General features: G+C 51.7%; 1 protein-coding gene across 1 annotated transcript; it reads right to left on the reverse strand.

The window, feature by feature from the left end:
* Positions 1–7,979: 7,979 nt before the first annotated feature.
* LOC120395958 lies at positions 7,980–13,311 on the reverse strand. Its single transcript, XM_039520796.1, has 3 exons — positions 13,289–13,311; positions 12,170–12,271; positions 7,980–10,548 (listed from the first exon to the last, which is right to left on the reverse strand). Exon 3 carries the CDS (start codon positions 10,524–10,526, stop codon positions 8,415–8,417), a length of 2,112 nt encoding a protein of 703 aa, XP_039376730.1. The 5' UTR covers positions 10,527–10,548; positions 12,170–12,271; positions 13,289–13,311; the 3' UTR covers positions 7,980–8,414.
* Positions 13,312–15,629: the final 2,318 nt, after the last annotated feature.

Genomic DNA, 15,629 nt, shown 5'->3' on the forward strand with positions numbered 1-15,629 from the left:
CTGTGAGGATGAAAGGAACCTGTAGGATGATCAAACTCTCTGGATTCAGTCAACATAGGCCAGGCAAAGCACTTCAGCTTCTCTTGGAGGGATTCTTGGGGGTCAGAGTGTATCACTGGGAGCATTTGGTAAGGGAAAGTTAATAGATCCCGGTTCTGATCGAATTTACACACGTAAATCTGGAGTGATGCCGTTATTGAATTCAGAACCAGACCCTTAAAATTTATCCCATGTGCTGCAAAGAGGCAGCGGCATAATTTGAACTCACAGGAGCAGAGAAAATAAAAACATAATGTATATAATGAGGCAATGAAACACGTTTATGAATAACTTAAATGCAGGACAGATAAACACAATGACCATTTTCACCACGCACTTGCCATATGTGTACACACATGTCATGATACAATGGGCCACACTTTGAAGTTGAGGGCCGGAAAGGGTGTCTGTGTGAATGTCATTATTGCAAACTCACCCAGTGCTCAAGTAGGCTGTGGAACTCTGATCCACAAGATATCAATGGGGCCAAGGGATTAGCAGGATTCAAAGAGGGACTGGATTTACACCACAAAATATGTCTAACTAGTGGGTGCCTGGGGGAAACTTTCCCTTGGAGCAGTCAATCTCATAGCTCCCTATTGCAGGGATTCTTCCATCTTCCCCTGACACATGTGTAACTGTTTACTGGGCTAGAAGGACTGCAGGTCTGATCCAGTCTGGCAGTGCCTATCTTCCTATTGGCATATCCTATTGGGGGTGTAAATCCAAATCTATGTTTTTTCTGATCTTCCTTGAGCTTCTGGGAATCCTAGATTTGCACTCAGAGCAGAAAGATGTCTCCTTAAATATCATCTACATTCCTGTTCTTTTTCCTTTCAGGAAGGAAAGTTCAAAACTTCTCGAACCTGCCCAGTATGGTATGTCAGCTGTCAATGACACCAAATTCACACCTGCAGTGTTCCTTCTCACTGGGATACCTGGGCAGGAAGACGTCCATCTCTGGGTCTCTGTCCTCTTCTGTTTCATGTATGACATTTCGATAGTAGGAAATTCAGTCATTCTGTTCATTATAAAAACAGATCCAATCCTCCATGAGCCCATGTACATTTTCCTTTCCATGTTGGCCCTCACATACTTTGGCTTATTGATAGCCAGCATGCCAACGATACCGGGCCTATACTTATTTAACTCTAGAGAGATCAGCCTTGATGCTTGTTTTGCCCAGATGTTCTTCATCCACTCTCTGCAATTCATTGAATCCTCTGTGCTCTTGTTGATGGCATTTGTCCGCTTCATCGCAATCTGTAACCCGCTGAGATATGCCTCCATCTTAACCCAGCCGAGAATAGCCAAGATGGGACTGGTGTTTATGCTAAGAGCAGTGGCAGTAATATTTCCACTCCCCTTTCTCCTGAAACAGTTCCGATTCTTTCGAGCCAATGTCCTCTCCCATTCCTACTGCCTGCACCAGGACGTCATGAAGCTGGTTTGTTCAGACATCACAGTCAATAACATCATCAGTCTCTGTGTCACAGGACAACAGCCATTGTTCTCAGCCACTTGGGCCTATGCTTACAAGGCCTGCTGGTTGCCAGGGAGATGGTGGAATAAGTGGGCCCCTTCTGTTAATGGGCACACTGGCAGGATGGGATTCAGTAGTATGGAAACCGGAAATAGTATAAGGGACCTACCATCAATCAAACCCTAACCCCTCCCCTTGGCCACTTAAACCCTGCCCCTTGACCTCTTAAGCCCCGGGCACCTGTCACTGGAAGTCCCACCCATGGGGAATATTACTTCCGGGGTCAAGGAGGACACACGACCGGATGCAAAGTGTGTCATGTGACCCCTCTAAGAACTCCTCCCACTGCCCTCTACCAATCAGGAGAGGTTTCTCCCCCGTAGGCCCAACCTGAGAGGAGATTTGTCCGATCAGGGGTGTTCCGGGGCATGTTGACCCATCCGGAAGTGGTTTGTGTGACCCCTCTAAGAACTCCTCCACTGCCCTCTGCGAATCACGATGGGTTTCAGCCACACAGTTCCACCCTGAGAGCAGATTTGACCAATCAGTGGTGTTCCAGGCTGGGGTGACCTGCCCAGAAGAGGGTCATGTCACCCATCTAAGAACTCATCCCAGTGCCCTCTGCCAATCAGCGCGCGACACTATCACCCCATAAGTCCCAGCAATCGGGGCAGAAGAGGCCATCTTTTACCATGAACACGTGCTTTAGAAATCATGGAAACATGGACTCCTTCACCGCCCTGGTGAGAACTTCAGACTTTGTGTTAGCCCCGAGGGCCTTTGGACTTGTGTGGAGAAAGCGCTACACGAGCGACAGTTCCGACGAGGGCTCTTTGACTCAGCCGTTGATGGATACGCCAGAACCTGAAACCCAAACCCTCGTGAGGCACCCCAATGAGCATGAAGGCCTCTCGTTGTCCACCCCCCTAGAGGTGGAAGACGAACGCAGCTCAGGGGAGTCACCAGAGGACAAGGTGAACAAAAAAGATGTCGCTCAGGTAAATGAATGATTAAGAAGTGACGGTTGATGATGGAGTGTAATGAAGTTAGGAACCGGGAGGTTGTGTAAATCTAAAAACAAGCAGTGGGGTGCTTACACTGTTTCTTTTCTGAAAATCTCTCAACAGCTCGACGATGCCTTTCTAGAGGCCTTTGAGAACTGACATCGGTAGTCTCGTGGGAGCAGTGATGAGCTGCCAAAATATTAACAACAGGTTCTCTCCTCCTCACCCCACGAGGGTCGTGCCCACCAGGGTCATGCCCCATCCAACACCCCATGTTCCTTGATGCCCCTGGGACCCTGCCCCATCCACCCCCTTCCCTGTCCCCTGACTGTCCCCTGCTGCCCCATCCAACCCTCCTCTTATTTCTGAGGGCCCCTTGGGACCCCTGCCCCATCCAACCACACCTTCTCTCTGTTCCTGCCCCCCACCCCCCCCACCAACCCCCGCGCCGTCTTGACTGCCCCCCCGAACCCTTGCCCCATTCAATCCCCCTGTTCCCTGCCCTCTGACCACCCCAATCCCTATCCACTCCCCCACAACCCACCAAATTCCCCTGCCCTCTTCCAACACCCGGTCCCTGCCCCCTTACCGCGCTACCTGGAGCCACTCAGCAGCGGACGGACCCGCTCAGCCGGGACTGGGACCGGCGCTGAGGGGGGCCCAAGCCGAGCCGGCCAGAGCCGCTCGGCCGGGTCCTGGACCGGTGCCAGTGCCGGTGCCGCGAGGTCCGGGCAGGAGCTGCTTGGCCGGGACTGGGACCAGCAGTGCGGGGCCCGAGCCGAGCCAGCCAGAGCCGCTCGGTCAGGACCTGGACCGGTGCCGGTGCTGCGAGGTCCGGGCAGGAGCCACTCGGTCGTGACCGGCACCACGGGCCCGGGGCCCGAGCCGAGCCGCAGCCGCTTGGCCAGGACCGGCACCGGCGCAGCGGGACCCGAGCTGGGCCGATGCCACTGGGGCCAGAGCCGGGGGTGCTTGCCCAGGACTGAGCAGGGAAGCTCAGCTAGGGGCAGGCCGGGGGCGAGGCCAGAGGAAGCCGCTCGGCCTGAGCCGGACTAGGCTGTGCCATGCCTCTCTGGAGCCCTCCTCACGCCTGCCCCCAGCTTACCTGCCTGCTGCTTGTTTCAGGCTTCTCGCGAACATCTGATTCGCGGGAAGCAGGGGAGGGGGAGGAGAAGGAGGGCGGAGTGTTCAGGGGAGGAGAGGGAAGTGAGCTGGGGCCGGGGGCCGGGTGGATAGCTGCCCAACCTTTAGTTAAATTTAAAAGCTGCTTTAGAACCGGTTTTCCTGGAACAACCGGTTCTAAAAGGGTTTCTAAATTTAACAACCAGTTCCTGTGAACCAGTGGGAACTGGCTCCAGCTCACCACTACGTGCATCAGCTGTTTTTGCTCATGTCTGAGACACAGATCTCAAGAGGAAAATCCGGAAAAGGACAAAATGGAAGAATGAACCAGCTCAGACTCCCTTATGGTAGGGGTCGTGGTGTCCATTTTTACAGGCGGCTGTAAAAGGTCGTGTTAAACCAGGCAATTAATGAAACTTATTTATTTAAATATGTCAATATGAATGTGTCCCCCTTCATATTTTTGTTAGTAAAAGACAGTACCAGTAACAGTCATTTCTACACAGGCAGCTCTGCTAAAGAAAATATATTACATTGCCGGGGAAGTAGGGAGCATCGGCGGGGTGAACCCTCTTTCTCAAGTGGCCAGAAAGCATAGTAACACTTTAAATAGAAGACAGGTAACAGTTTGGCTTTCAGAGAAGGACACTTACACTTTACACATTTCCATCCCACCATCAACCTCAGCCTGGACCATTCCACACAAGAGATCCACTTCCTAGACACTACAGCACTAGTAAACGATGGCCACCTAAACACCACCCTATACCGGAAACCTACTGACCACTATACTTACCTACATGCCTCCAGCTTTCATCCAGACCACACCACTCAACCCATTGTCTACAGCCAAGCTCTACGATACAATCGCATTTCCTCCAACCCCTCAGACAGAGATAAACACCTACAAGATCTCTATCAAGCGTTCTTACAACTACAATCCCCACCTGCTGAAGTGAAGAAACAGATTGACAGAGCCATAAGAGTACCCAGAAGTCACCTACTACAGCACAGGCTCAACAAAGAAAGTAACAGAACGCCACTAGCCATCACCATCAGCCCCCAACCAGCGGTGTATTATCGCCTAGGCCAACAAAGCCTAGGCCTAGGGCGGCATATTTGCTCACCCCCCCCCTCCCCAACTCTGCCCCTTCTCCAAATCCCTGGCCCACCTTGTCCCCCCAGGCGCACCGCACTTCCCTCCTTCCACCTCCCTCCCAGGCTTGCCATGCGAAAGCACTGGGAGGGAGGGAGAAGTGAGTAGTGGTGCACTCAGAGGAGGTGGAGCAGAGGTGAGCTGCAGCCCGCGGGTGCGGGGAGTAAACCGGGGCTGGGGGTGGGAACCGCTCCCCGCCCCAGATCATTTCCGCTCCATCGCTGCCATCCCCCGAGAGCGCCACAACTCCCCTTCTCCCCCCTCCCTCCCAGGCTTGCCGTGGGGGAGGGTAGGTGAGCTGGTGCGTGGGGGGGTGCGCAGCAATTTTTTGAGGGCCTAGGGGTGTCATGGAACAGGCACCACTCTTGCAACCTCTCTAGGAGGTTGTATAGTTCTAAGCAGGCATAAGCGGTGGTGAAACACGCTATGAAGACGTTGGTATTGCCCGAGACAGAGTACCGGTCTTTTGCGTGCTTCCAAGACACACACGCGGTTTCATCGTCGATAAACTCACAGGATGAAACCTTGTAATTGAGGGGAAACAGGTACTGAAAGAGTGGAGAAATTGGAGAGGGTCCAGAGGAGAGCAACAAGAATGATTAAAGGTCTTGAGAACATGACCTATGGAGGAAGGCTGAAAGAAATGGGTTTGTTTAGTTTGGAAAAGAGAAGACTGAGAGGGGACATGATAGCAGTTTTCAGGTATCTAAAAGGGTGTCATAAGGAGGAGGGGGAAAACTTGTCCACCTTAGTTAGCCTCTAAGAATAAACAAGAAGCAATGGGCTTAAACTGCAGCAAGGGAGGTTTAGATTGGACATTAGGAAAAAGTTCCTAACTGTCAAGGTGGTTAAACACTGGAATAAATTGCCTAGGGAGGTTGTGAAATCTCCATCTCTGGAGATATTTAAGAGTAGGTTAGATAAATGTCTATCAGGGCTGGTCTAGACAGTATTTGGTCCTGCCATGAGGGTAGAGGACTGGACACGATGACCTCTCGAGGTCCCTTCCAGTCCTTGAATCTATGGATCTATAAAATCTAAAGGTTTATTCATTAAAGGAAAAAGATACAGATGAGAGCTAGAATTGGTTAAATGGAATCAATTACATACAGTAATGGCAAAGTTCTTGGTTCAGGCTTGTGGCAGCGATAGAATAAACTGCAGGTTTAAATTAAGTCTCTGGAGTACATCCCCAGCTGGGATGGGCCATCAGTTCTTTGTTCAGAGCTTCAGTTTGTAGCAAAGTCCCTCCAGAGGTAAGAAACAGGATTGAAGACAAGATGGAGATGAGGCATCAGCCTTTTATCGTCTTTTCCAGATGTAAGAACACCTCTTTGTCCTTACTGTGGAAAATTACAAGCAAAATGGAGTTTGGAGTCATATGGACAAGTCCCTGCATACTTTGCTGACTTACAAGGCGCATCTGCCTTCTCTCAATGGGTCAGTTGTGTAGCTGATGGTCCTTAATGGGCCATCAAGGAGGCTAGGCAGAGCTAACACCAACTTGTCTGGGATGTCACCCAGAAGCACAGCATAAGTTTGAAATACAGACAGGATAGAGCCAATATTCATAACTTCAACTACAAAATGACACATGAATACAGACAGCATAATCATAACCAGCAACCCGTAACCTGGTCTTAGACCCCTTATATGACCCCCTTTACATTAGATTTGGTGCCACTACAGGACCTTGGTTGCAACCATGTTCTATACGGTCCCAGTTCAAGTCAATAATGTGACACAGGCATCTTCCAGTTTGGTCATTTTCTTTAAAACATGGTCAGGGTCTGCACTAAATTGCACAGCATTTATCAAGGTCACCCCTTACGCTAAATGTTCTTGGGTTAGGCACAGACATTGCATAGCATAACCTATGGCAAGAACAGTGTTTAATAAGCTTTCCAAATACAGCTCAGCACACAGGCCCCGGAGCTTGCAGTTTATATCTACTGAAGTCCAAGTCACACAGTCATGGCGCCGTTGGGCTGGCACATCTATGACACAGCCCTCACAATCTTCAAAAAGCTTTTCCCTAAGGCAGTGATTAAGGACAGCATAAACAGCAACACATACAATAGACCGCATGACTTTTTTATTCTCACGACGTGGCCTTGGCTCAGTTAGTTCCATGCCAAGCCTCCTAAACTCCTCATAGCTGTCATCCTCGGAGTCCTCTTCAACAATTTGTATCGGCATTGAGCAAAAACAAGGAGAGCCCGGTTCATCTTCGCTGCTTGATGTAACGCTGTCCAGGGCCTGCGGGTCCTCTAGAAAGGCATCATCAAGCTGTCGAGAGATTTTCAGAAAAGAAACAGTGTAAGTTCCCACTGCTTGTTTTTAAACATACACAACCCTCCCACCCCCGGTTCCTAACCCCATTATACCCCATCATCAACAGTCACTTCTTAATCATTCATTTACCTGAGCAATGTCTTTTCCATTCGCCTTGTCCTCCGATGACTCAACCGAGCTGTGTTCGCCTTCCACCTCTAGTGGGGCAAACAATGAGAGGCCTTCATGCTCATTGGGGTGCCTCACGAGAGTTTGGGTTTCGGGTTCCAGCGTATCCATCAACGGCTGAGTCAATGAGCCCTCTTGGGAACTGTCGCTGATGTAGCGCTTTCTCCACACAAGTCCAAAGGCCCTCGGGGCTAAAACAAAGTCCAAAGTGCTCACAGGGGTGGTGAAGGAGTCCATGTTTCCATGATTTCTAAAGCACGCATCCTTGGTAAAAGATGGCCTCTTCTGCCCCGGCGCTGGGACTTATGGGGTGATAGTGTTGCACTCTGATTGGCAGAGGGCGCTGGGAGGAGTTCTCAGAAGGGTGACATGGCCCTCATCTGGGCGGGTCACCCCGCCCTGGAACACCACCGATTGGTCAAATCTGCTCTGGGGGTGGTCCTATGCGGCCGAAACCCATCGCGATTGGTAGAGAGCATTGGGAGGAGTTCTTAGAGGGATCACACGAGCCACATCTGGATGGGTCCCCCCACCCTGAAACACCCCTGATTGGTCAAATCAACTCTTGGGGCAGGCCTATGGGGGCGAAACCCCTCCTGATTGGTAGAGGGCAGTGAGAGGAGTTCTTAGAGGGGTCACATGACACACTTTGCTTCCAGTCATGTGTCCACCTTGACCCCGGAAGTAATACCCCCATGGGTGGGGCTGCTGAGAGGCGGGTGGGGCTTAAGGGGTCGAGGGTCGGAGTTTTAGGGGTCATGGGGCTGGTTTGGGTTTGATTGACGGTAGGGCCCTACTGGACACTCTTAGAGGCCCTTGCCTTCCAAAAGGGGGGCTTTGTGAATTTAGTATCAGCTCTTCTTGAAGGGAGGATTGATTCCTGAACCGCATGAGGTAAAGTAACAAATCCAGTGAGCTAGCCACACCCTCAATCTCATCCAAGCCCCCAGGCCCCCCTTCATCTTGGAATCTGGGTTTAAATGTTATACCCCAAGGAGAGTCTCTTATACATCAGTCTCTGTGTCCCAGGACAACAAGCCATTCTTCTCAGCCACTTTAGCCCACACTTACCAGACCCGCTGGATGATAGGGAGAGGTTGGAATTTGTGGGCCCCTTCTGTTAGTGGGCCTGCTGGCAGGGTGGGATTCAGTAGGATGGAAACCGGACACCCTTGGAGGCCCTTGCCTTCCAAAAGGGTGGCTTTGTAAATTTAGTGTCGGGTGTTCTGAAACGAGAGTCCTTGGACATTCGGGACTTCACTTTGTTTTGAAGCTTGCTGAAGATTTGCTTGAGGCGCATTAACATCTCTTTGAGAACTTTGCTCCTTGAAGGAGATGGTGTCCTAGCTATGGAGGCCTTTGGTGACGTTGGGGGAGAACCGTCAGGACTCCCAGTTGCTTTCTCCCCAGCTTGCAAAAGCTCTGTTGTACTCGTAGCAATGGACACCATCTTTGGTTGCCTGGTGGGAGCCGTTTTCCCCATGCCATCCTGCGCCTTGCTCTTGTCTGCCGGAAGGAGCCACAGCACTGCCATCTTGTTGTGGTTGATGTCAGATGCTGAGGAGTGTCCTGGAGTCCTTCGCTGTGGAATTCCATGGGATCTTCTGGGCAAGTCAGCACCTGCAGAGCCAGCTGGTCTCTTCCGTCGAAGCTTACTGCACTTCTTGCAGATTTTGATTGGCGGTTGGTCCCTGGAGAGCTTTGAATTCACAGTGCCATCGAACCCATGTGAATCCATGATGTCTCGAAGACCATGAAGCTTAGCAGATGTCTCCTTCTGAGTTTTCTTACCCTTCATCTTTCCTGGATATGCCTTGCGGCACTGCTGGCAAACTGAGACCTGGGCCACCAAAGGGCGGGAGCTGCTCAACATTTCCGTCAGGTGCTTGATCTTCAGGTCGTGTGCAGCCTGCCCAGCAATGAGAGAGTCAAGGGTGGATCTTGTTAGCTGCTCAGAGCCTGGTGCCTCTGGGGCAACCTGGTGGTATTGGGTCCTGGGAAGATCTGCCCTGCCCTCACCTGCCTGTGCCCCTGGCCCCAGGCAGGAGTCTTCTCCCAAGGTAACCTTCCTCTCCCTGTGCAGCTCCAGCTTCTCTTCATTCCCTTTGCTGTCACACACAATGGTAAGGGGCTTTCTCAACTCGCTCCTATAAATCTGGAGTATCGCTTCGAGTGTCTTCTCTGCTACTGTGGTTCCTGGAGGTGGCGATGTCAGATCCATCCCTGCTGGCAGAGTGCAGCGATCTGGGTTAGTCTGGTTTCCTGCCGCGCTATCATTCCTGCCCGTCTCCATGGTGGTATCTTCCACTGGCGTTGGAGGACGTGTGGAAGAAGAGGAGCTTGTGCTTTGCCTCCCTGTGTGCAGGAAATCGGTCTCCATCTCACTGAACTCCACACTGGCTCCCCTGGCTTGGACAGTGTGGGGCAGCTCTGCCGGGGGCTCTGGATCCAGGGTGAGCAGCCCCCTCTGCATGATGAGATGCTCACGCCTTATGTGGAGTTCGATGGGGTGGGCAGGCTGTTGTCCCATTGTTGGGAATGCCGCTGTCCTGTGCTTGCCTGGCTCCCTAGGGGGGCGGAGTGGCCCAGGCAGGGCAGTCTCTGTCAGGAGGGGAGCATCTCTGTGCGACTCTCTCACCATCTTAGGAAAAGCCTTCATTTGGATCTCCAAGCATTTCTGAGTCACGTGATCCTGCAGCTTGACCCCCGCCGTGGGCACAAGCCTGGCCAGGATGGCATCAGGGGATGCCATGATCCTGTGGGCCTTTTGGGGCAGGGCTCCCCAGGGGCAGACACATGGCTCCTGGATCTCCTGTGCATGCTGAGGCCTGGTGTCGGATCTCAGGGGCTTTGGGACCTTTGCTGGAAATCCACATTTGGGCTGATCTGTGTTGAATTCCCATTGCTGCTTGGCGTCCTGCTCACCCAGCAATGGCTCCCCCGGGATGGGGGTTTGTGGAGCCCCCAGTTGGCTCTGTAGATGCTTCTGTCGGATGCTGAAGTCTGAGCCATGGGCTGACATCTGGTCCAGACCTATGTTCTGCTCTCGCCGGTCTCGTCTGCTGTGGGCAGGGGGCCTGGGGAGAGGCTGGGCTTGGATGGGATGAGTGGATCCTTCCCAGCTTGCGACAGTCATGGTATCCCTTGTGTGGCAGAGGGGCTCTGACCAAGTCACGGAGGCTTCTCTCAGAGAAAAGGAGCTGGGACTCCAGAGGGGAGAGGTGGTGGATTCCATGGAGGAATAGGAGAACTGGCTCATCCCAGATGTCGACACACTCGGCCTGTGGGAGAGAGCAGACAGGGACAGATGGGACATGGCCCTGCTGAGCAAAGGCAGGGCTTGGGCACAGCCTTCCAACAGTAGTGCAATGGGGCAGTGCCTAGGCATGCATTACACACCACACCCTGACACAAGGACATCAGCTGGGTAAGGAAGGACTGAGAGGGGGAGCTGGCACTCATTTTATCTAGAACGATAACCCCTTTGTCACACGCACATGTGCAGCACCTAGCACAATGGGGCCTTGAGCATGATCGGGGATCTACTGCTATTTTAATAGAAAGATTAGCTAACAAGAATTGGTTTGGGGGAGGAAGATGTGAGCATGTGTGTGTAACCCTTGCCAGAGGATGTTGTGAAGGCCAAGACTATAAACTCTAAAAGGGACTAGATACATTCATCAATGGCTATTAGCTAAGGTGGGCATGGATGGTGTCCTAGTCTCTGTTTGTCTGAAGCTGGGAATGGGCGACAGGGGATGGATCATTTGATGATTCCCTGTTCTGGTCATTCCCTCTGCTGCACTGGCATTGGCCAGTTTTGGTAGACAGGATACTGTGCTAGACGAACCTCTGGTCTGACCCAGTCTGGCTGTTCTTATGTTCTTACCTTCTAACCCACTGGAAAACTGTCCTGTTCTAATGGCTGATACATTAGAGGCTAACAACCTACCATTGCTCCCAGTTAATGGAGTTTCTCTGGTGGTGGAGGTCTGTGCTATGGTCCTGAAAGTCCTGGGTTTAAACCCAGCTGATGACTTGTGTTTGGGGTGTATCACGTGGTGTCCCATTCACTGCTTGTCTGGTGCCTACTCTGGGGATTAGCTCTCGAGGTCAATTCCCCATCCAATTGTCGCATGTGATCACTGTCACTCCCACAGTGACCCAGACAGTTTTCCTGTTCACTGCCCCGCCGGTCCATGCCGTGCCCTCGGGGGCTGGTAGGGAAACCTGGGCTCACACTTCACACTGGGGTCCAGGCCAGGGACCCTCAACCCAGCCGTTCTGGGCTTTCCTCTCCCAGCCTGGACTGCTTCCTACTACTCCTGGTTCCCTCCTTGCTCTGGGTGCACCAGCTCCAAACACTCCCCCCTCTTCCCAGGGAGGGGCTGCCCTTTCCCAGCCGCAGCCCCTGTCTGGTGCCAGCTTCCTGGCTTCATAGGCCCCGTCTGTTCCTGCCAGCTGAGCCTGCTTGGGATCAATTCCCTGCTCCCCAGCTCTTCCTGCAGGTGCACCCTGTGGAGTTCATGGGCCTGCCTGGCCACCTCAGCCCCTTCCAGTGCTGTGTGGGGTGGACACCCCCTCACAGGGTGTCATTGGATTGCTTTTTCCTTCAAATACAGCACGGGCAGGTTCTAGACAGTCGCCTGCTGGCAGATATTGTCGTACAGAAGGATTTGATCCTACTCACAACCCCAAATTGTAGTCTCTGCATTTAATTTCTGATCATCCCTCACCTCACTTTCACTGGTCTCTCACCTTGGAAGCTAAAGTCTCCTAGTGGCTTTTTCCCTGTTATTTTAGGATCCTGGAGTGTCTGGTTTTCCCTGCTCCCTCCTCTCTACATTCACTCTCCCCTCCCACCCAGCCCCCAGTCTGGTGCCCCCTGGTCAGTTGCCTTACGGAATCAGAACTTCATCCAGGTGTCTGGCCACGTCCTGTAGCCTCCTCTCAACGAATCTGAGGCTCTGAGCCAAGGGGAGCTTCTCCAGGTGCACAGGGCAGCTGTGGAACAGAGAGAGCAGATAGCTAAGTGCAGGCCCTGCCCTCAGGCCCTCTTTTACCCAGAGGGGCGGCACCGAAAGGCTCCCTGTCCCGTTCTCCACTGAGGCAGCCTCCTCCCCTGCAATACCCAGGCCTCGGATGTTCTGGTTTGGGGTTAGCTGGATTGTTAGGTGAGCCCTGCTGGTGCTGAGGAGGTGAGCGTCTATCCTGCTGGCAGCGTGTGTCATGTCCACCCCCCACAGAAGCTAATCAAAATATAGGATAACAGGCTACTGGGGGGAGGGATAGCTCAGTGGTTTGAGCACTGGTCTGCTAAACCCAGAGTTGTAAGTTCAATCCTTAAGGAGGCCATTTGAGGCAAAAATGGGTCCTGCTAGTGAAGGCAGGGGGCTGGACTCAATGACCTTTCAAGGTCCCTTCCAATTCTAGGAAATTGGTATATCTCCTATTATTACTATAGCTGCCAACTAATGCAGTTACCTCTTCAGCTCTAAGGGGTGCTTTATGCTGCAGAGGTGAAGGTCCAGGGTTCAAATCCTGCTGGGAACCCATGCCGGGGGACTGGAGGAGGGGCCGTTACACAAGTGCTGCTGGATCCCTTTCACCCTACTCACCGTATCAGAAAGGCCAGCCTTCCTCCTGACCTCTCCACCTCACCTCCCCGGGGTGCACGGGGCTGCTCCCAGAAAACATTTTCTCCCCCTCTTGGGAGGGGAGGATGGTCCAGTCCAGTCGACACAATCTACCCCACCCCCACTGCCCCAGGTTAAATGAGCCATATGATGCTCGAGGAAGGGAATGACCCACTGTACGATGTGTGGGGGTGGATTAGAGATGGCAACTTCTGCTGGGTGGGAATGAATTGCAGGAGTCTAAAGGAGAAGAGTTGCTTGCGTGGTACATAGGTCGGGGCAGAGGAGGGATTACTCAGGCTACTGCCCCTGGGTGGGGATGAATTGCATGGCACTAAAGGAGGGGACTGACCCACTGCAGATTCATGGAGGGGTCATTGCTTACCACGTCTCTGGGGATGCACCAGCCTCCTCCAACTCTTCCTCACAGCACCCAAAAGCTGCCAGAAGTGAGACATAAAGGAGACATTGAGCTGCTTGGGCACCCTCTGCTTCCTAGCAGCCTATTGCCCCAGATTTCAGAGGCAGCCTGTGAACGGAGCCCCAGCCAGTGCCTCTGCCCAACTCTGGGCACGACTGTGCCTTCGCAGGAAGAGGGGAGGCAGGTGGGGGAATGGACCCTATTTCTCTGCTTTGCATGGGGCCGGGGTCTGCCACCGCAGCTATGGGATCAGGGGCTGCTTACCTTTTGGTTTCTGCTTTTTCTTTTTGTGTCTCCTCTTCCTCCGAAGAGCCTGCCACACACAGAGAAAGCAGCAGGGTTAGAAGAGAACTCCTCAATAAACCTGGGAGAACAATGAGCCAGAGGTGATTGCCATGTGGGGCCAGGGGGAAGTTTTTCTTTGTGGAAGAGTATTGCACTATGAGGCCTCATGGGTAGGCATTGTGCTTTCCTGTGATGCAGACAATGTAGGGCACGCAGCACAACCCATAACAGGGGTCACTGGAACAATCCAGGGGTTGGAGAAACAGGGATTGCTGGTACCAGGAACCTGCAGAGTTTATAAGAATTGAAGGAGAGAGCATGCAAAGTTCTCTCTCCTGCAGAGATGACAAAACTCTGCAGGTTTTAGGATTTCAGGGTATGCAACTCACCCCAGATACCATGCACGGAATTCAGACCTTGGGGGAGAAATCCGACCTCTGGACAACAGTGTTTCCTAGATACATATTTAGGGAGTGCATGATATCGGGGTTTTATCTGCATGCATCTGGGCTGGCCATGCTACTCCTGAGTGGTGAAGCCATGAATGGTTTATCCAAATCCACTCAAACAAGTGCTGATATAACCCCAATATCATCCTTAAACGGCAGCTTTTTACACCAAAACACAACAACAACAGTTTGGCATGAGTTCAGCCCACTTGCCTGGGAGCTGCAAAGTTTCTTGAAGGTAAACTGCACTGCTTGCAGCTTAACTAGCCAGGTATTCCTTTCACAGGCGAGATCTTTCTCGCCTGGGCTCAGCCCTTGCCCTCCTCCCCCACAGTGGTGGAGAAGAAGAACCTAGATTAACTCCCTTCCAAGCCTTAAATAGGATTTGGCTATGACAGGAATCCTTTGTCTCCCAGTTTGACCCCCCATGCCCTCCTAGTGGAAAAATACCACCAGTTCCAAATGATGTCCATCTGAGGGAACTGGGATTGTTTAGTCTGCAGAAGAGAAGAAGGGGGGGGGGATTTGATAGCTGCTTTCAACTATCTGAAAGGGGGTTCCAAAGAGGATGGATCTAGACTGTTCTCAGTGGTAGCAGATGACAGAACAAGGAGCAATGGTCTCAAGTTACAAAGGGGGAGGTTTAGGTTGGATATTAGGAAAAAAACTTTTTCACTAGGAGGGTGGGGAAGCTCTAGAATAGGTTACCTAGGAAGGTGGTGGAATCTCCTTCCTTAGGGGTTTTTAAGGGCAGGCTTGACAAAGCCCTGGCTGGGATGATTTAGTTGGGAATTGATCCTGCTTTGAGCAGGGGGTTGGACTAGATACCTCCTGAGGTCCCTTCCAACCCTGATATTCTATGGATTCTATGACTCTATGAGGTGACATGATCACATGACCCTGCAGTGTCAAAGCAGCATCTCAGGAAACTTCTCAGGAAGGAGGAAGATTAGTATTTTCAAAGTCCTATTGTCCTTCCTAATGGCCCATCCAGGCTGATTGCCCACTGTTTGGGGGCATTCCCCTGGTGCAAGCACATTTGTAATTGATACAGTGCCCGTATTCCTAACTTTAGATACAGAAATGATAGATCCATACAGATAGGATAATCCCATTCAGTAAATCAGAACCTGAACTTTCAGAAAGCCTTTAACAAGGTCCCTCATCAAAGGTTCTTAAGCAAAGTAAGTTGTCATGGGATAAGAGGGAAGGTCTTCACATGGTTTAAAGATAGGAAACCAAAGGTAGGAATCAAAGGTGAGTTTATGAAGAGAGATAAATAGCAAGGTCCCCCAAGGATCTGTACTGGGTCCAGAGTTGTTCAACATCTTCATAAATGATCTAGAAAAGGGGGGAAACAGTGAGGTGGCCAGATTTGCAGATGATACAAAACTAAAGATCATGAAATCCAAAGCTGAATGGGCCCCATTTGCCAAACAAACTCTCCGGAACTCTCTGTATGACTGCCCTGTCCTCATCGTTATTTACCATTCTGTCAATCTTCGTGTTATCAGTACATTTTTATCAGCAGCATTTTGTATTTACTTCCAAGTCATTGAAAAGTCATTGAA

This window comes from Mauremys reevesii, linkage group 1 (assembly GCF_016161935.1).
Source record: "Mauremys reevesii isolate NIE-2019 linkage group 1, ASM1616193v1, whole genome shotgun sequence".
NCBI lineage: Eukaryota > Metazoa > Chordata > Testudines > Geoemydidae > Mauremys > Mauremys reevesii.